This window comes from Microcebus murinus, chromosome X (genome assembly GCF_040939455.1).
Source record: "Microcebus murinus isolate Inina chromosome X, M.murinus_Inina_mat1.0, whole genome shotgun sequence".
In the NCBI taxonomy this organism is placed as follows: Eukaryota; Metazoa; Chordata; class Mammalia; order Primates; family Cheirogaleidae; genus Microcebus; species Microcebus murinus.
This window is the reverse complement of record NC_134136.1, coordinates 117,745,725-117,766,486: the sequence shown is the minus strand read 5'-3', so window position 1 is coordinate 117,766,486 and position 20,762 is coordinate 117,745,725. Positions and strand designations below refer to the sequence as shown.

General features: G+C 36.7%; 1 protein-coding gene across 2 annotated transcripts in view; it reads right to left on the bottom strand.

The window, feature by feature from the left end:
- MAOA (monoamine oxidase A) overlaps positions 1–20,762 on the bottom strand; it is an 81,010-nt gene that overhangs the window by 51,544 nt on the left and 8,704 nt on the right. For both annotated transcript variants that reach the window (XM_012754057.2, XM_012754058.3), the window contains one exon: positions 4,997–5,091. In XM_012754057.2, coding sequence (XP_012609511.1) covers positions 4,997–5,091 — 95 coding nt within the window. The remainder of the gene's footprint in view (positions 1–4,996; positions 5,092–20,762) is intronic.

Here is a 20,762-nt window from a genome sequence, read left to right as displayed (position 1 = left end):
ATATATACTTAATATAGTCTGAAGTTTATTAATATATTATCTTTCTACTGCAAAACAGAAAAATATTCATGCTTTAATTGTGATCATCTTTCATCTAATCTGTAAACTATGAAAGTATTAAATACTCTGTTTCAGGTTTGTCAACCAACAAACTTGACATTACTAATTTTATTTTATGCTGTTGTTGATATTACTTAACTACATTTAAAGATTTACCAATATCTTTGTTCACTGTCCCCTCTTAAATCTCAGATCTTTTATTTGTAATCATATTCCTTCTGATTGAACCATATTCTTTGTAATTTCTTCCCATTACGGGTCCTAAACTCTCTATTTTTGTCAGTTGGACAAAAAGATAGTTCTAGCAGGTAACAAAGTTTGGTTAGAATTTCCCATTCTCTTTCTTTCTGTCTGAACAGTAAAGATATTATTACCCTATCTTCTGGCAGTTATTTTTGCTGTTGAAGAGTCACGGTCACTCATACGTCTAATTGTTGACTTTTCATAGTATGGTATGATTTGCCTTTTTTATCTTATGAAAAATAATTGCTTTTGAGATCTCTTTGGTATACGGCAGTTTCTCTATGTCTGGGTGAGAGTTTATTTTTATTTATCATGCTTTGGGCATGTTGGGTATCTTGTTGTTTTCCAATAATGCTGGAAAATCCTTAGCCACTAATTTTTTATATCATCATAACACTATCTTCCATCTCTCTGCTTCCCCCAACATATTTTCCAGTTTTTTATCTTTGAACTGCATTGTAGATGATTTCTTCAGATGTTATCAGTTCACTCACTCTTCAGCTGTGTCTAATATACTATTTAATCTATCCACCAACTTTATATTAATAAAATTTTAATTGGTATATTTTCATCTTTAGAAATCATTTTTAATCTACTTGATTTTTTTAGTTTATTTTTCCCTGCTCCTAGTTTTAAGAATTTATTTTCTTTTTTTTTTTTTTTTTTTTTTTTTTTTGAGACAGAGTCCCGCTTTGTTGCCCAGGCTAGAGTGAGTGCCGTGGCGTCAGCCTAGCTCACAGCAACCTCAAACTCCTGGCTCAAGCAATCCTCCTGCCTCAGCCTCCCAAGTAGCTGGGACTACAGGCATTCGCCACCATGCCCGGCTAATTTTTTGTATATATTAGTTGGCCAATTAATTTCTTTCTATTTTTATAGTAGAGACGGGGTCTCGCTCTTGCTCAGGCTGGTTTCGAACTCCTGACCTCGAGCAATCCGCCCGCCTCGGCCTCCCAGAGAGCTAGGATTACAGGCGTGAGCCACCGCGCCCGGCCCAAGAATTTATTTTCTTAAAACATATTAAATAGTAATTTTATGTTCTGTGTATAATTCAACTATTACAAAATCTTTCTGGGTCATTTTTTCTGCTTATTCTTTTTTGGTGCTTTGTTTGCTTGTATGTTTTATGATTTTTGCCTTTGGGTTACTCATGTGTAGCAGTCTAGATGAAGAAGATCAGAAGTGGGATATGTTGTGAAGCTTGAGATACCTGTTCAACATCCAGGAGATCTGTAAATTTCAAACTTCTATGTCAGATAAACACAGTATATTTTATTCTGCATTTTACTTATTTCAGTGGGGAGTTACTCAGGGTTTCCATTCTGTCCAAAGATCAGAAATGAAGTACTTCTTTGACTTTTTAATCTGTCTCTCATATATCCTTATGTTCTCTTTTACTAAGCATTGGTAATGTCCTTCAAATATTTTCTAGTCTCCAACATCCAATTTAAGATATGAAGAACAAAACTGGAGTCAGTACTTCAATAAATTTCTGGGCGTTTACAAAGATAGCAAGAAGACTCTTGGGAATATTCAAACATGATGTCTTTGGAACAATAACACTATCGTTAAAGCAAACAATCCTAAATGAAGCAATAAAAAGAGTGAGGCATTCTACAAAATGATTCTTTACAAAATAGAAACATTTTAAACATTAGAACAATAGAAACATTTTAAACATTAAATAATAGAAACAATATAAACATTTTAAATGAGGTGCCATGAAAACATTAGAAGTGTAATATTGTATTCTACTATGTTGTACCACAGTCTTTAGGGTCTTGATTAAGATCTCACTATTCAGCCTTTGAAGAAGCTGAAAACATGCAACTATATTAGAAAACAAATATACCAACCCTATGGTGGCTTGCAGGCATTTCAACTTTATGTATTTGATTCTGAAGAATTATGGATGAATCACATTAGAAAAAATTGGGACGTTCTGAACTAATGAGAGATTTATCTGAACAGCTCTCAGGTGACATTTGACATTTCAGTAAAGACCCAGAGTAGTTTTTATGACATTTCCTCCCAAAATTATCATAATCGATTATGCTATTATAAGCAATTCTTAATAGTATTTGATTCAGTTTCTTAATAAATACAATTTTCATCCCTGCTTCCTATAAGCTCTCTTTTTCTCCTTCTAGTCATTTGAAATGTAAATGCTAAGTCCTAATTTCTAAGCATTTCAGAGATTCCTTTCTCACCTACCTAAGGGGGGTATAATATCATGCTGAATATACAATAATAGTTCCTGTATGGTGCTGACACATATAAATGGTGCAGTATGGCCCAGCAGCCCAGGCCAATAACACAGATGCCGACAAGCATGTTGGAATTCTCATTTCCCTTATACAAAGAAACTTGTTCTTAACTGAAAATCTGCAACATGACTGATGCTCCTATTTAATAACCAAAAGGTTTCAGAGATAAGAAAAGTAGGGCTAAGGAACAACTTAATAACTATCTCCAAAATGAAGGAGTATTTTTCAGAAAATGACAGAAGAATCATATCTAATAAGGACATACAGGCAGAATATGCAACTCTTCCTTTGCACTACAACACTCTGCCTTCAATTAGAATTTGAAGATGGAAGGGATCTTCTTCTAGGGCATGTAGATTTTATCTTATTGCCCAGATGAGAAAACTGAGATATAAAGTGCTAATAGAACTTACCCAAGACAATGTATCAGGCCAGTACAGGAGCTAGAATCCTAGGCTCTTCACTCCCAAACCAATAGCCTCCCAGTGGACTACATCTAAGGGAGTACTCAGAAATTCCCCAAATAAATTTAATCTGGATTGACAGTAATTTAAGGCAAGCAAGCAAACATCGAATAGCACTTCTGTAGTGTCCCCTGGAGATCTTGTCAAAATGCAGATTCAGATTCAGCAGGTCTAGGACAGGGCCTGAGATTCTGCATCTCTATTGAGTTCCCAGTTGCTTCTGAGGCTGCTGACCTACAGATCACACTATGAGTAGCAAGGCTGTCGAGTATTCTTAAAGCTGAGCAAGGTGGAAATAGGCCTATGATATATCCCTATATATTTAAAATGGTAAGAAGCAATGACAGAAGGGTCGCATGGCATAGTGTGACTGAAAGAGCTGCTACAATATCCTAGGTCAGATGTTGTCTATTGGTTATTCCAATGTCCATTCATATTTTCCCTCCCATGCCTGCTTCTATTATGCAGCCTGGAAATGTTAAATACTTGCTTTCCCAGGCTCCCTAGCAGCTGAAGGTGGCCATGTGACCCGACTCTGACCAATGAGATTAAAGCAAATGTCACTGGGGTCTTCTGCTAAAGGAAAGCCTCTGTTGCAGACAAGGCTGATATTGTCCCTCCATTTCCCTTGCCCTGAGTGAGAACTTGACACTTAGAATCACAGCATCCACTTTGTTACCACAAGGCGATAAGCCAATATGAAATGAATGGAAAAGCACAGAGATAGCAAGAGCCTGAAGCTTTGACGACTTAACTGAACTCTTGCACTAGCCTGGACTACCTACCACCAGACTTCTGTGAAATAATCAAATGCTTGCATTGCTTAAGCCATTATATTCTGTTATTATCATTGCCTAAGCCATTTTGTTATTAGTCTCACTGAAACAACTTCTGGTTAGATAGATGCATCCTCTCTTTCCAGTCACTTTAATAGTCTTGTCCTCAGATCCCCAGCCTTTAACACTCTATTTGTATGCTCTAGCAAAGGGTCTCATTAATGACCTTCTAACTGCCAAATGTGAGGGTCTCTTTTCTGCCTTTATCCTATGTCATTTGACTCCGTTGAGCATCCCTTCCTCTTTCATTCAGTGACTTGCAAAGCACTGCTCTAGTCTGGTCCTCCTCCTTTGCCTCTACTGCTTCTCTCTGGTTCCTCTGCCCCTGCCCTGGCTTTTATCTGCATGTGCCCCAAACTTCCATCTTTGCCCCTGTTTCCTTCCCACCCTTCATTATCTCCCTATGTACTTTCATCAGCTCCCACAGATTCAAATAACTGCAACCATTCCCTTAAATTGTAGTAAATAGTTAGTAAATAATAGTAAATATCTTAAATAATAGTGAGCATGCATTTGTCCAGAATGGAAAAAGTATAAAAAGGCAATGATGTAGCGAGAACTGGGTTTCCTTCTCATATGTAGCCAGACCCAACCTGAGCAAAGAGTGTTTCTGGCAGCAGCATACCTCTTAGGGAACAAGGGCCAAGGAGAAAAGTTGCACAAAAATATGCTACATTTAGTCCTGCTTACTGTAGCCACCACACTTTTATTAAGCTGTGTATCACCAGATAAATAAGGAACATATAGCAAGTGTGCATGTCTGTGTGTGTGTGGACGTGTGTGTTGTGGGTATATAGTCACTTCCAGTCCAGCCAAACTGTAACCCCACCTGAGATACTACACATTTGATTTAAGTCTCTAGTATGGAGATTATCACACCATATTGAAATTATTTCTTCACGTTTGTTGTCGTCACTACAATGTGAGTGACTGAAGGTCAGAGCCTGTCACTCTTTAGTGAGTGCTTATTGAAGAGAATGGACTTTTATTTGATGAAGTACTTTAGAGCTATGGAGTACAAATGGCTTGCCTGCATGAAACTCATGAGATCTCCTCTACCCCTGTGACTTCCAATTGCCTCACTTGTTGTTTGAATGAGAAATTATATGTAAATATTAATATCACTTACCCTCACGGTGTATGTTCGTCCGCCAACTCTGTCTCGTGCTTCCAAAACCAAAACGTTAACATCGTGCTCGGAGAGGAGTTTGGCAGCAGACAATCCTGAAGGGAAAACAAAAGAGAAAAACATATGAACATCTAAATGCTAGACATCCATGATTTAACACATCAAATGAACACAAGGTATCATACCCAATCCAATGATCTTGCTGTCTTTCTAATAAATTCTGATCACACTGTGACTGATTAAGCCATCAATTTTATTATCTGTCATAAGGGATTCCCAAACGACTAGTTTAGTCATCTTCCATTTCAGGTTGATCAACAGAAACAAAATGTAATAATTTTTAAAATGTATATCTTGTTTTCTGGTGACAATTATATCACATTTAGAGAATTTTTGAGGCCCTAAATCAACCCCTATTGTGTCCCTCTTCCAGACAGCCTAATAGTATAAACAGAAGAATGTGTTTCCTGTAAACCAGGCCTCAGTATATCTACACTTTTCTCAACTTGAAAACCCTATATAGTCACTTCCTATGATTTACAACTATATTACATGCTTGGTAGATCTTTCCCTCACTAGATTCTAAGTTACCAACAGGTAGGAACCATGATTCATACTTTATTCACTGGCTCAAACACAGCCAAGAACAGGTTTTCACTTATAAATAAAAGCTTTCAGAAAAGAATATTTTAAACCCAACATAGGAATACCAGAAAAGTAGAGAAAATGTTGTAGATCAACATATTCAAGGTGCATGCTATCAACATGATTTATCAGTGATGTTGAGTCTGATCTGATCACCTGGCTGAGGTAGTGTTTGTCAAGTTTCTTCACCATAAAGTTACTTCTTTCCCCCCTTTCCATACTGTACTCTTTGGAAGGAAGGCTATGCGTAGCCCACACCTAAGTCATTAAATATGAAATGTCCAATCTCGAATCAAAAGCTTAGTTTATTACATCTCAAACATGAAGCAGTACAATTAAATCAAAGTATGTGCCTCAACTATCAACACAGTTTTGCCACCTTAACGGTAGTTTGTTTATGCCAGCAGCAAAGAAACCTGGAAAGCGAGTAGCAATGAAATCATGAAAGGCGCTTTTCCACAGTTTATTGAGAATTGAATATTTTTCCTTACAAGAAGTGGTCCAAAGACTGGAAGAAATGGTAGTTGGTTGGTACAAGGCCTGGTCAATATGGTGGATGTCAGAGAGTTTCCAAGTCCAGATTCTGTAGTCTGAGCCATGTTGTTTGTGTGACATGTGGTCAAATGTTGTCTTGCAAGAGGATTGGCCTGTCTCTATTGACCAATCTCAGCTGCTTCATCGCAAGCATCCTCATCATTTCATCCAATTGGTTGCAGTAGACATCTGCTGTAATCGATTGACCAGGTTTCATGAAGCTGTCATGGATAATACCAGTGCTGGACCACTAGACGCTATTAGCTTTTTTTGATGAATATTTGGTTTTGGACTGTGTTTTGACACTTCATCTTTATCCAACCATTGTAGTGAAAACTTGCAATTGTCAAAAAGAATCTATTTTTCATCATATGTAACAATATGGTGTAAAAATGGTTCACTTTTATGTCATGACAGCAAAGAAAGGCAAGCTTCAAGAAAATTTCTCTTCTGATGCTCATTTAATTCATGCAAACTCATTATCCAGCTTCTTTACCTTGCCAATTTGTTTCCAATGGTCCAAAATTGTTGGAATAATAATGCTAACACTTGCTAATAAATACATAGGATGAGATGGATTCACTTCCACTACAGCTTTCAGCTTATCATTATCCATCTTGGTCTCAGGTCGCCCACATGGCTCGTTTTCAAGATTAAAACCACCAAAATGGAACTTCTCAAACCATTGATGTACTGTACATTCATTAACCACATCCTTCTCAAACACTTCATTGATATTTTGAGGTGTTTGCACTGCATATGTTCCATGATGGAACTCATCTTTGAAAATAACACAAATTTTTTACTTATCCATGGTTTCATTTTAGTTCTAAAAAAAAAATATGACAGATAATCACAAGCCAAAATGTGCTTTGAAAGACTGAGGATGTATCTTCACAATAAAAATAAAATAATAAATGTCAAAGTGAAATGTCAGAGTTATCAACTGTCAAACTTAGCACTTAAGGAAATTGGACATTTCATATTTAATAACCCCATACATACAGTATTTGGAATTCTTATGCACTGGGTATTTGTCTCTTCTTCCCATTTATTTATTTATCTGATCATTTATTTATATTGATATGGACTCACAGATATTTGTTTTATACTTTGGGTTAGAATCTGATACTATGATATCATTTTATTGGTCAAATTGTTCCAGCTTTGGTCATTGAGAGCTCTTTCAGTATTCCCGTTATTTTGTGTGCATGTGTGCATATGGGGTGTGTGTGTGTGTGTGTGTGTGTGTGTGTGTGTGTGTGTGTGTGTGTATGTATACTTCCTTACTTTCTGGTACTACAAGATGCTCCAGGCTCATCTTGTCTTTCCCTGCCCCAGCCTTAGAATCAGCCATTTCTCCAATGAGCCTTGGTCCCATTTATTGGAGAATAGTATAGAAACAAAGATCTAGGCTCTAGTTGTGCTCATTGTAACTTGGGTGTCATTGCTTCTAGGAGCTCTCAGCTCCAGAGTAAGGAAATATATGTGCGCATACATTTATTTCTAAATCTACATTTATTTTTGTACTTCAAACAGTATCTTAGTATCTACTTATCTTTATATTCGTCATTACAAAAAAATGAAGCAAACTATAGAGATAATCATACCATGGGGGGGAAATGCTAGTTAGAATATTAGAGTAAAAGAGAAATAAGAATGGTACCGGGGATAAGACTAGTAAAATGATATAAATGATATGTAGATATATATATACAAATGGTTGAGGAGATGAACTATTCCAAGTGATTTTAAAACATAGTCATTTGATGGTTCATTTACTGGTAGATACCCTAAGGATAGAAAGAACTGCAAACATTTTTTTTTTTCAATAGTAATTTGGTTGGTGCTAGTATTAGTGTTGTTATCCTGAGACTGTTATATGTGTAGTGTGGGATAAAGCAATTGAGTAGTCAGGTAGGTATTGATGAGATGCAGGATTTGGGGCATGGGGATAAGGAAATTCAGATGTAACAATTATGAGATGAAATAATAATCCTATAGTTCTAAATGTGAATTAGAATTATTGGTATTATCTCTAGACATACTCTATATTTTTTAAAAAGAAACATATTTCTTAGTCTTGCTCAATGAAAAGGCATAGAAAAGATAACCTGCCCAGTAGCAGTGAACACTCTTAACACCCAGATTTTGTTTTCCAAAAAATCAATTCCTACTACAATGAGCCATGGCTTGTGACCTATATTAGATCTGAAGCAGGAAATGTATAAGATGAGCCTGGAGTATTAGATCATACTAGAAAGCAAGAAGACTGTCAGAAACTACTAGGATTTTGTCAATAAGACTCAGAAGCCTACCTATATACTCCCACTGGCCAAAGATGGAATAATTTGAGTATCAAATAAAGATGACTGCAATGGCTTAAATCCATGAGTTCATAACAATACTAAACAAACACAAAAATTCTCATTGGCTACCTTTGGAAAATGATGAGGAACCAACTTATCATTTTGAAAAATGATAAACAAAAGAGTCTAGCATTCATCCTACCTTTCTTATTTACACTGAATCTCAAAGCACCCAAATAGCTAATGAAGGGATAAAAGTATGTCAACTAGTAAGTAAAGATAGAAATAATTAGAATGTCAGCATTTTGCAACTTCTAATGAATTAATGGGTCTAGCATAATGATCATCAACAGCTGCTAACAATACATACAAAAAAGAGATAACCAGATGTTATCTGTCTCTGGATAGAAGTACATACCACTACCTATGAATAAGTTTCGCAAAAAAGAAGGACAGATGGATGGACAGACAGAAGGAAGGAACAAATTAAATTCTAATGTGATCAAGCCTCTACACCTGATAGCAAGGGGTCAGAGGAACATGTTTAATAACACTACCAGGATGCAATCAACAAAATCCAGATTGTAGAAAATTATACAGGACTACCTTGGTTTATTTTTTCTTATTTTTTTAGAAAATGGGGAAAATAAAATTTTATTCATTAATAAATGCAAAAATATGTATTAAAATGTGTACAGAGAAATATTGCAAGGCATATGATAAAAGGGTATTGTAAGTAGTTTAAAGAAAAGCTTTTATGCAAGCCTAGAAGAAATAATTTTTTTTCCTTTTTTATTTTTTTATTTCAGAATATCATGGGAGTACAAATATTTTGGTTACATGGATTACTTTTGTACTACTTGAATCAAAGTTATAAGTTTGCCCATCACCCAGGTAACATACATTGTACCCATTAGTTATGATTTACCCATCCCCTCCTCCCCACTCCCTCCCACATGATTTCCGTTGAATTTCACCTCCATCTGTGCACATGACTGCTGATCAGTTAGTTCCAATTTAATAGTGAGAACATGTAGTGTTTGTTTTTCCATTCTTGCATACTTCATTTAGGAGGGTGGTCTTCAGTTCCATCCAGATTGTTGCAAAAGGTATTAACTCATTTTTTATGGTTGAGTAGTACTCCGTGTACATATACCAAATTTTATTAATCCATTCACGAATTGACAGGCACTTGGGTTGATTCCACATCTTGGCGACTGCAGATTGTACTGCAATACACATTATAGTGCAGGTGTCTTTTTGATAAAATAGCTTTTTTCCCTCTGGGTAAATACCCAGTAGTGGGATTTCTGGATCATATGGTAGGTCTACTTTTAGTGCTTTGGGGAACCTCCATACTATTTTCTATAGAGGTTGCACTAGTTTTCTGGCATGGATGTGGAGAGAAAGGAACACTTATACACTGTGGGTGGGACTACCTTGGTTTATTTTTTTTTTTTAATTGCTTACTCCTGCTCTCTCTCCCCTTTATCCTTCATGGGCTTTTTCCTACAATAAATCTCTTAGACAACTAGTTCTGTCTCGATGCCTGCTCTCAGAGGATCCAGGCTGACATAGTATTTTATTCATGCACAAAACAGCACGGGATATACATAGCCATGTATGAGTTTGGGTCTATAAGATCTAAAACACAGGGAGTCTAAACCATATCCAGCATTGCCATCTGCTAATGTTTGTGTGCAATTTTGACCCTTTCAAGTACACTACCCTTACCTTGCTGATGTCTGTCAAACATTTAGGTATGCAACAAATCTTTGGAATCTGCTAACAAAGAAAGGCATCCCCTAACAGTTAAATAAATTCAAGCCAATGTCTGCCAATCTTGGTGTAATCTATTTTCTGGGACAAAGCCAAAGGCTTCTTGTGCTGACTGATGTAAAAAAGGAATGAAGGTGAAACGAAAAATATATATATGCATAAATCTTTGTTCTTATGTCTGATTATTTCTTCAGGGTTAAGTTCTAGAATGGGCATTACTAGGTAAAAAGAGATTAACATGGTTTTTCCTCATAGTAATATTCCATATTTAAAAATAGAGAAACTCGGATGCAAAAAGTTTCATTTCTTCCCTGTTCCTTTTAATAAACCTAACTATAAACTAATTAGATAAATATAACCAAGAGACTACTAGAATTACCCTGGCAGCTGTCATTCTAAGGAGGAGAAACTTGCCCTCTCCACACTACCTAAGGAGAAGCAGGAGTGTCTTTGAACATCAACAACAGTGGGACAGGTAGCAGTTGTACCCATGGAGGCACAATGAGGTGGCATCTTGCAATGACACTCTACAGATATATTTCCTGCTTTTCTTTGTTGCCTTTCACAACCATCCCTCGGAGTAGATTTCATTATCGCCATATTTCAGATGAGAAAACCAAGTGCCTGAGATGATCACAACAAAGTCTCCTGAAAAGTAAAGGATTTTACTTCTCACACCCTCATTTGGAACCTTAATAGAATCTAATCTAGCATATAACTCCAACCAAGTTTGCTGAGTGACATTCAGTGTCAAATAAATAAATATTATTCAGGAGACTAAAGGGGATGTGGGGAGCAGGACTATCTGAGCTAGTACAATGATCACACCAGTGACAAAGGTAACTTTGCAATTTGGTATTTAAGGACATAGCAAAATAAAATTAAAAAGTTGTAAAAGGTAGTTTTTCTACATTATGGGAAAATGATTGGCCCTATCTCAACAAGGAGAGTTTAAATTCTTACCTTAAGAAATAAAGAATATGTTTAAAATATTTAGAATGGATTTCAGAAAAATAGTTTTAAAAAGATCTTGGAAGTTGAAGGGGGAAGATTCAAGTTATTTCGAAAAATCCACTATACGCAAAGCATATTTCTTCTAAGATGCTAAGTAAATAGGTGTTAATGTTTCAGTTTGCAAGTTTACTGTGAAGAAGACCCTGATAAGGAACTTCCATGATCCTTTAAAGGTTAGAAAATACACAATATGTAAATAAAGGTAAGATGCTTAGGAAAGTAGTTATTTTTGAATATTCAGTAAGTCATAAAGCTCAAGCAAACACCCACAGTCCAAAAAAGCTTTTCTAATATAACAACTGTGGCTATCTGTTGATTTGAATGGACAAAACTAAAGATGTTAAGTCTTAAATTATATTCTTTAACTCTTGTTCATATTTATTTTGTGTATCACTCACTATGCATTCTACCTTCCCGTTATCACTACAAAATTCAACTATTACTTACAGAAAGAAAATTATATCTCAATTTTCAACTCTACAGATTAGCTTAAGGACTTTTGCCATAATCTTTCAAAACGTTTATTTAGTATTTTTTTTAAATGAGATACAATTGTTAGACAAGGTTCTTAAGTCTGAAGGCAAGGTACCAAATAAAATGTGGTTACTATAAAAACAGACTTTATAATCACACATTTTTATTTTCATATTTATTATGAAAAGAGAAAACTCTCATCTCAAAAAAAGGTTTACTTTTATTTAATCTTGTTCCAAAGTAATATAGATTACTAAGCAAAAATGAAGAACATTGTGCATTATAGCTCTCTCTTTCTTTCATTTTCCATCATTCAATGGCCACGTGAAATCTAAAGTGATAAGAAGCCTGTTTCTCACCACTCCCCCTACCTGCAAGATAAGGAAAGGGTTTGATACAGGTATGCCAGTAAATGATTAACAATCAGCTGGGGAGGGGAAACGTATGGAGTTGGGGGAGCATATGTTTTGCAATATTTGGATTTCCATGGTGTATTATACAATCTCACCATGGATTTCACACTACTAGTGTGATTTCAGGCTACCAATGTCTATTAAATCAGCAAGGGTTTATGATATTCACTGAGTTGTACATGAGAGGCCACCTTGGAAGGGGCCTTTGGGCCAGACTCTCAAGTGTCCTAGTGTTAAAAGTTTGTAATTCTCCCACCTGTGTTTTTTAGAGAAGTCTAAGTGGGCATTTCAAAATCTGCCATCCCCTACACCAGAGGTCTCCCTCTCCCAAACCTAGCATAGCACTAGGAAAAAAAGAGCCCACGATTCCTGAATGTCCTATGGTTTTCTATGAGAGCAGAGAGCCCGCAGAGGCAACATTCACAAAGATTTTGTTAAGGCCTTATTATGTGTATAAGGAGATGAAACCACTTTGAAAATGCAAAAACATGAAAACAGGAAAATAGTGGCTCATGGCACAGGTGAATCTTTAATTTAGTTGCAATAAGTATTTTAAATAGGGATAGTGAGTTTAAAACAATACAATTCCTCTCCTGATTTCTCTCTCTTTCATCATTTGGGTTTTACAGAAAGCAAAATAAAATAGATTAATGGATTTAATAGAGAGGTTAAAAAAAAAAGAAGCAAGTCTGCCAATAGCACACCTTGTTTGAGAGTTCAAGGCAATGTTAGTTCTGGTTATTAGATCAGGAGAGCCTGGGTGAGATGTATGCAGCCAGCAGTGGTGTTGCCATGGCAACTTAACTGACCTCCAGCTTCTTAAAGCCACTGCCCATAGAAACTCTTCTCACCAATTCTGCAGTGCTCTCAATGCCCCCAAATGGCTACTGTCCCCAGAGAACTGGTATAGGAAATTATTTTACCCACATAGTGCACCTTGACAGTTAATATATGCAATGAAGCCTCCAAGGAAATGATCCTTTTGCTTCTTGGGACATAAATCTCAAGCTTCCTGTCACCAGAGAACCTAGGTTCCACACTTGCCCCTGCCTTTTCTACCGTGGCCCTGGGCCACTTGCTTTATGTATTTCAAGCACATTTACATTACTCTATCCTAGGAAAGAAAGAAATTCCTCCATCTGACTTGTGCCACCCTTTCCAATTCCTGTGCAATTTCTGATTTTCTTTCTACAACATATGATTTGGTGTCTCCATTTCCTCACTAGAACAAACCTTGAAATGTAGCACATTCCTCATGAAAGATGTCCAGTGATCCTACTGTCAGAGTAGACAACCAATATAGTCATCTACTGTCAAAATGGACAACTAATATAGTCATCTGTCACACTCTGTCCCTATTACAATGATTTTTCTTCTTAGCACATATCATCACCTAGCACCGTATACACACACAAACACACACACAATTTTTTTGTATATTGTTTAATTAAGCCTCCATGAAAGTAAGGTGCTTGCTTGTTTTTGCTTACTGTTACATCTCCAGAGCCTAGCATAGTACTTGGCACACAGTGGAAACTCAGGAAATATTTATTGAAATAATTTATTAATGAATGAATAGACTACTTCAGAGATTACAATTCAAAAACCCTCACAAACTCAATGACAGGCATTCCTACTGAAGACATTCAGTTTTAAAAAATCTCATAATGATTTGGTCAAATGAAACATTCCTGGGCAGACTCCCATCCAATTGTCCTAGTGATAGGTGGAAGAGCCTCCACTGTAAAGCTAGTGTGATTTGGAATTACATTTTGTCATTAACTGCATGATAATCTTAGGCAAGTTTCTTCAGACCGTTTTCACATCTGTAAACAGAGATAATAATCATTCTGCTTTGGGAGCCAATGTGAAGATTAAACAAGGTAATGCATGTAATTACTCAGCCAAGTGACTGGTGTGTAGTAAATGTCCCATTAGTGTGAACTGGCATCATCACCATTATACTTAAAGTCATCGATGACCTCCTTTTTTCTAAGTCTCATGGTTTTGTTTCAATCCTTAAACTTCATTGTGCTGTACTTGGTATTGCTGATCACTTATTTGTAACCTCAAGTTCTTCCTTAAGCAATACTTCCATGGTCCTGATTTCTCCAACTCAGAGTTTCCCAAAGGGTGTTCTGTGGAAAAGTACTTCTGTGGGAATGTGTACAGGATGTTTTAGAGTTGTTCAATAAGATAAACATATTATCAAGTTCATTGTGTTCCAGACTATAATAAAGGTATACAAAAGGTGCTATGAGGGTACTTAAGCAAGTTTGGCTAGAGTGACTTAGGAAAGCTTCCACGACTTTTGGAGTGGCTAGCTAGCCAATGTCCTTAGATAAGAGTGAAATGACACATAACATTTAGAGAAGAGATAAAATTATCATTGTGTGTAGATAGTAGACACTTAGCCTAGAAAACTGATGAGAAGGAACGAACAAACGAATGAACAAAAGAGAAAAACAAGAAAAGAATTCAAGGAGTAAGGTGTCTAGTTGTGAAATTATAGAAAGATAGTCCTTATTTTTGGATAGGAGGAAACATTATAAAGACCTTAATTCTTCCAATTAAATCTACAAATGTAATGAAATCTCAATTAAAATATGAATACTATTTTTCTTTATTTTAAAGAGCTTGATTCTAAAGTTCATATGGAAAAATAGCTTGCCAGGAAATTCCTGAAAAAATAACATAACTAGCCCAACCTTTTATTAAAATATATGACAAAGCTACAGTAAAAAGAGTGGTGCTGGTACAAGATTAGAGAGAGAAATGTGAAAGATAATGGTCCAGAAGTACCTTGAATTATACAAATTAGTAGACAAATCCTGGTTTAGTTAATAAATGGTGTTGAGACATCAGATTTGGGGAAAGAAAAAAAGTAAAGAATCTCTCTCTAACTCTTTACTCAGAATAAGCTCAGATGAAAGATTTAAATGTAAAAAATAAAAACAGCCGGGCGCGGTGGCTCACACCTGTAATCCTAGCACTCTGGGAGGCCGAGGAGGGCGGATTGCTCAAGATCAGGAGTTCAAAACCAGCCTGAGCGAGACCCCGTCTCTACCATAATAATAGAAAGAAATTAATTGGCCAACTAATATATATAATATAAAAATCAGCCGGGCATGGTGGCTTGTGCCTGTAGTCCCAGCTACTCGGGAGGCTGGGGCAGGAGGATCGCTTGAGCCCAGGAGTTTGAGGTTGCTGTGAGCTAGGCTGACGCCACGGCACTCACTCTAGCCTAGGCAAGAAAGCGAGACTCTGTCTCAAAAAAATAAATAAATAAAAAAATAAAAACAAATACAACTAGAATAAAGGAGGGTAGATTTTTCTAAAATAATATTCTCGGAGTAAAGAATGCCTTCTTTGAAATACACAGAACCCAGAAGCCATAAAAGAAAAAGAAAATATTTGCAACAGTCAACAAAGTATTCATTTCTTCAAAATATAAAAAGTTCTCACAACTCAATAATAAAAAAACTAAACACACTTTTTTTTTTTTGAGACAGAGTCTCACTCTGTTGCCCGGGCTCACAGCAACCTCAAATTCCTGAGCTCAAGTGATCCTTCTGCCTCAGCCTCCCGAGTAGCTGGGACTACAGGCATGCACCACCATGCTTGGCTAATTTTTTCTATATGTATTTTTAGTTGGCCAATTAATTTCTTTCTATTTTTAGTAGAGACAAGGTCTCGCTCTTGCTCAGGCTGGTTTCAAACTCCTGACCTTGAACGATCCGCCCGCCTCAGCCCCCCAGAGTGCTAGGATTACAGGCATGAGCCACCGCGCCTGGCCTAAAACATACTTTTAAAATGGGTAAAAAATGTGAATGTAAAGTTTCACAGAAGAAATGTAAATGTCTTTCAATGTAAAGGTGCTCAATCTTACTCACAACTGGAGAAATATAAATTAAAATAAGGTACCATTTGACTTATTGGATAGAAGTATTGAATTAGATATGGAAAAACAGAACTTCTCTTACACTGTTGGTGGCAAAGTAAAGTGATCGATGTTGTAGGTATTAGCCATCAAAACTTTAAATGTGCATTCCCTTCATCCAGCAATTCCATCTCTAGTAAGCGCTCCTACATATAAACTCACCATGTGCTCAAAGAGCTTCATATAAGGACATGGTAGAGGCATTCTGTAAAATACTATACTACTATTAAAAGGAGTGAAATTTCTTTGAAATATATAAGGTGAAATAAGCAAGGTCGAGATCCCTGTATATTGTATGGACCCATTATAGAAAAAAAAAAAACAATGTACATACTTTATACTTACATAGGAAACATCTGAAAAGATACACACAATAAACAACCACAGCAGTTATCTTTCAGGCTGCACTGCTGGGGGTCAAGAATGGAAGGAAGAGTCATCTTTCAATATATACTTGTTTGAATCTATTGCTTGCATGCCTTTTACATAGAACATCACTTTATTTGCAAAGAAAAAACTACTATACACAAACTAGCAATTTTTCCATACAAAATTATTTTTCCCCTTAAAAGGTTTTAAATACAGCCTACAGATATATGAAATGTGGGCCATCTTCATGACAAGCATCTAGGGCATGAACAGCAACTGAATCCTTTTCAAGTACATATATTTACACCTTCACAAGTATCATAAACCCAGCTACATTCATTCTGTTATCCATTTGTCCAACAAATAATACTGTACTCCTTTTAGGTCCAGGCTCTGTCCTAGGTGCTGTGACATAGAGGTGACTATAACAAAGTCCTCATGAAGCCTACATTCTTATGGGAGAGACAGACAAACACAAAAGGAATAAATATTGTATTATCAACTATTAAAGAAATATTAAGTGCTATGAAGATAAAGCAGATTAAGGGAAGAAAGAGTTATGGAGCTGGGGAGTGCTCTTTTGGATAGGACCATCAGTCAACACATCTCAGAGGTGACATTAATGCAGAGGCTTTAATGAAGTAAGGAAGTAAGTCACACAAGTTTCTGGGAAAGACAGGTATAAGGCTCATGTGCTCAAAGAATACTGAGGCTGGCACAGCCAAAGGGAATGAGTGAAGAGATGATGAGAGCAGAAAAGTAAGAAGAGACTAAATGACATAAAGCCTTGTAGACAATAGAAAAGATACTGGGTTTTGGTCTAAGTGTGATGGGGAGCCACTACAGGTTTATAAGTAGGAAAGTGATTCATCTTATTTCAACTTTTTAAAAGATCATCCTAGTTTCTGTAAGGAAAGCAAACTGTAAAGGGGCAAAAGAGGAAGGAAGCGGGAGACTAGTACTAGAGGCAGATCTTTGGGCAAGACATCATGGTGGCTTGGACAAGGGCAAAAGACCACAATGGCTTGGACAGGGGTGGCTGTGGTTGCAGTTGTGGGAAACAGTTAAATTTGGAAGATATTTTGAGGCTACAGCCGACACGATTTGCTGTCAGAATGGATGCGGTGTATGACAAAAAGAGAAGAGTCAAGAATGGCTCCAAGATTTGTTCATTAATTCAGTAAATATTTGTCGACTGTGCATTCACTATGCACCTTGAGTCAACTTTGTGAGTTTTGCCCACTGCTCCTGCTTTAGGAACGTTGCCTAGAAAACTTCAGTATGAATTGATGTTTGACTATACTTTTTATTGCCCTCAGAGTGTTCAGCCCACTGTCCAAGTGGAGTTATATAAGAGTCCAAATATGCAGTTACGTAAGAATTCTATTGACCACCAGGCCGGGCGCTGTGGCTCACGCCTGTAATCCTAGCTCTTGGGAGGCCGAGGCGGGCGGATTGCTCAAGGTCAGGAGTTCAAAACCTGCCTGAGCAAGAGCGAGACCCCGTCTCTACTATAAATAGAAAGAAATTAATTGGCCAACTGATATATATATAAAAAAAAATTAGCCGGACATGGTGGCGCATGCCTGTAGTCCCAGCTACCTGGGAGGCTGAGGCAGAAGGATCACTCGAGCCCAGGAGTTTGAGGTTGCTGTGAGCTAGGCTGACGCCACGGCACTCACTCTAGCCTGGGCAACAAAGTGAGACTCTGTCTCAAAAAAAAAAAAAAAAAAAAAAAGAATTCTATTGACCAGAGACCACTTCACTGAATAATAGAGAATTAACTTTAAAATGTATTATGCAGCATACTCTATAATCATTCCTAGAGGATGATGAATGTCAAACTTGAAGAAAAGTGCAAAGATTCCTGAGCAACTGAGTAAATGTAATGCCATATACTAAGGTGGAAATGGCCAGGGGAAGAATGAGTCATGGGAAAATATTAAGTGTCTTGTTTTAGATGTATTAAATTTGAGATGCCTAAATGAGCTAAATGTGTGTTACAAACTTCTCGAGAACAAAAATGTGTTACGCATCTTTGTATCCCTAGAATGGAGCCTGCCACATTGCAAGTGCCCAAATGCTTGTTGCAACAAATAGTAGAACCACATACCAAGAAAACAAAATCATGCTCATGCAGATGAGGGCAACAGGTTGTAAATACTACTAGCACATTTTCTCATCTTGGAATCAGTATTGTGCTTTTTAGCAAAAGAAAAAAGAGTATTTAGTATTTAGAATCTGCTGACTTACTTAGGCATAAAGTTAAAATGACCTGGCATCTTATCCTTGTCAGTCTTTCTTAGTTGCTTGAGATAAATATAATCCAAGTATCATTAGAAACTTCCTGTTGCCCTCATCTGCATGAGCATGATTTTGTTTTCTTGGTATGTGGTTCTACTATTTGTTGCAACAAGCATTTGGGCACTTGCAATGTGGCAGGCTCCATTCTAGGGATACAAAGATGCGTAACACATTTTTGTTCTCGAGAAGTTTGTAACACACATTTAGCTCATTTAGGCATCTCAAATTTAATACATCTAAAACAAGACAGAGAGAATATCAATGTACACACACAAACTTGTCTGTGATACATAAAACCATTCCTATCAATTTAATCTATACCTATACCCATCTGTATTTTGGGCTTCCCTTCAGAGACATAATTTTCTGCTTTTGGAAAGGCCAAATCTTCTAATCCCTTTGATAAGCTAAAATGATAGGGCTGTCTCAAATGATAAATAGATGAAAGCTAACAATTAACTTCAATTTGCCCTGAATTCGACAGACTGGTTGTCTAGACAGTCCTAATTTATTAGATTATTGTTCAGCATTCATCTTCACTTAAGATAAAAGGATTTCACCCAACTTAGGGAATGCAATTACCCCTTAATTCATTATTCACCTCATTCTTTCATTGAAACGTAAAATATACCAGGGGCACTCCATACTGCCGTCCTCAGATTCGGCACATTGGGATGGCTGTAGTCTAAAGCAGTAGTTCCCAAAATGTTTTATGGAACACTAGTCCTCAAGCAAGATGCTCTGGGGGAAAATGTCAATGTTCTTGGAAGTTGGGACATCTTATATTGTTCCTCCTTTCAGAAAATGTTTAATACACACTGGCATATTAAAAGCCCGGAGAAGTCCTATAGCAAAGAGACTTGTTTATCTCAGCATTTCTCCACCCTCTGCATTAAAAAACCAAAACCAAAACCATACTTCAAAATACACTTTGGGACAGCTGGTTTCATCTCTTATAATTCAAATAGCGTAATAAGCTCCCATAGGGTCTGAGGTGAATGATGCCTAGAGCACAAGCTGAGAGTTGGAGTGAGGCTTTGGCATAGCTATAGCTATGGCTTATGCTTTGCTGCCTCTCATAGTTCTCTTTATTCCTAAAAGTGACACTTTTCTGCAACTTTGACATTCATCATCACCTAGGAATATGTATAGAGTATACTGCAAAATATTAATACATTTTAAAGTAAATTTTTATTCAGTGAACTGGTCTCTGGCCAATAGAATTCTTACTAATTGCACTTTTGGACTCTTGGTCTGAACACAATGAGGACAATAAAAAGTATAGTCAAACATCAACTCATACTGAAGTTTTTTAGGCAATGTTCCTGAAGCAGGAGCAAAGAGCAAAACCCACAAATTTTACTCAAGGCACACAGTGAATACACAATCGACAAATATTTACTGAATGAATGAACAAATACATGCAAGCATACAAGAGAAAGGTCTTTGACTTAGCCATAGCTCTCAGCTAACTCATTTAATGGTTACCTTAAAGGTCATCTTCATTACATTTCAGAATTTATCCAAAATCTATGACACTTCCATCAAACATTACTTCCTCCATGAAATCCTTTCCTTGTCTTTTCAACTCCAGGTAGAATTAAATATTTCTTTCTCTGTGTTGTCACTGGACCTCTGAACCAACCTCAATACCCACATTTCTTCAGGCTCATAGCTGTAACCCCTGTGACACAAAGGGATCTTATCCCTCACACGAGTTACTGGACAGACAACTAGGCTGACAGATAAACTAGGAAAAGCCCTCAGACCAAAAGTTCCCTCTTCCATTTGGGTCCGAATTTTGTCAAATGCTTTCAATGGCCAATGATCTTTACAAACTATCACAAATGCATATTAACTAAGAAATGCATATTTAATATCAATAGCTTCACTTCAATATGTAAAATCTTTAAATATCGATCTTGGAAAATTACTAAAAGAAATCCTATCAACCACCACAGCCTATCATTTCCTTCACCAATGTT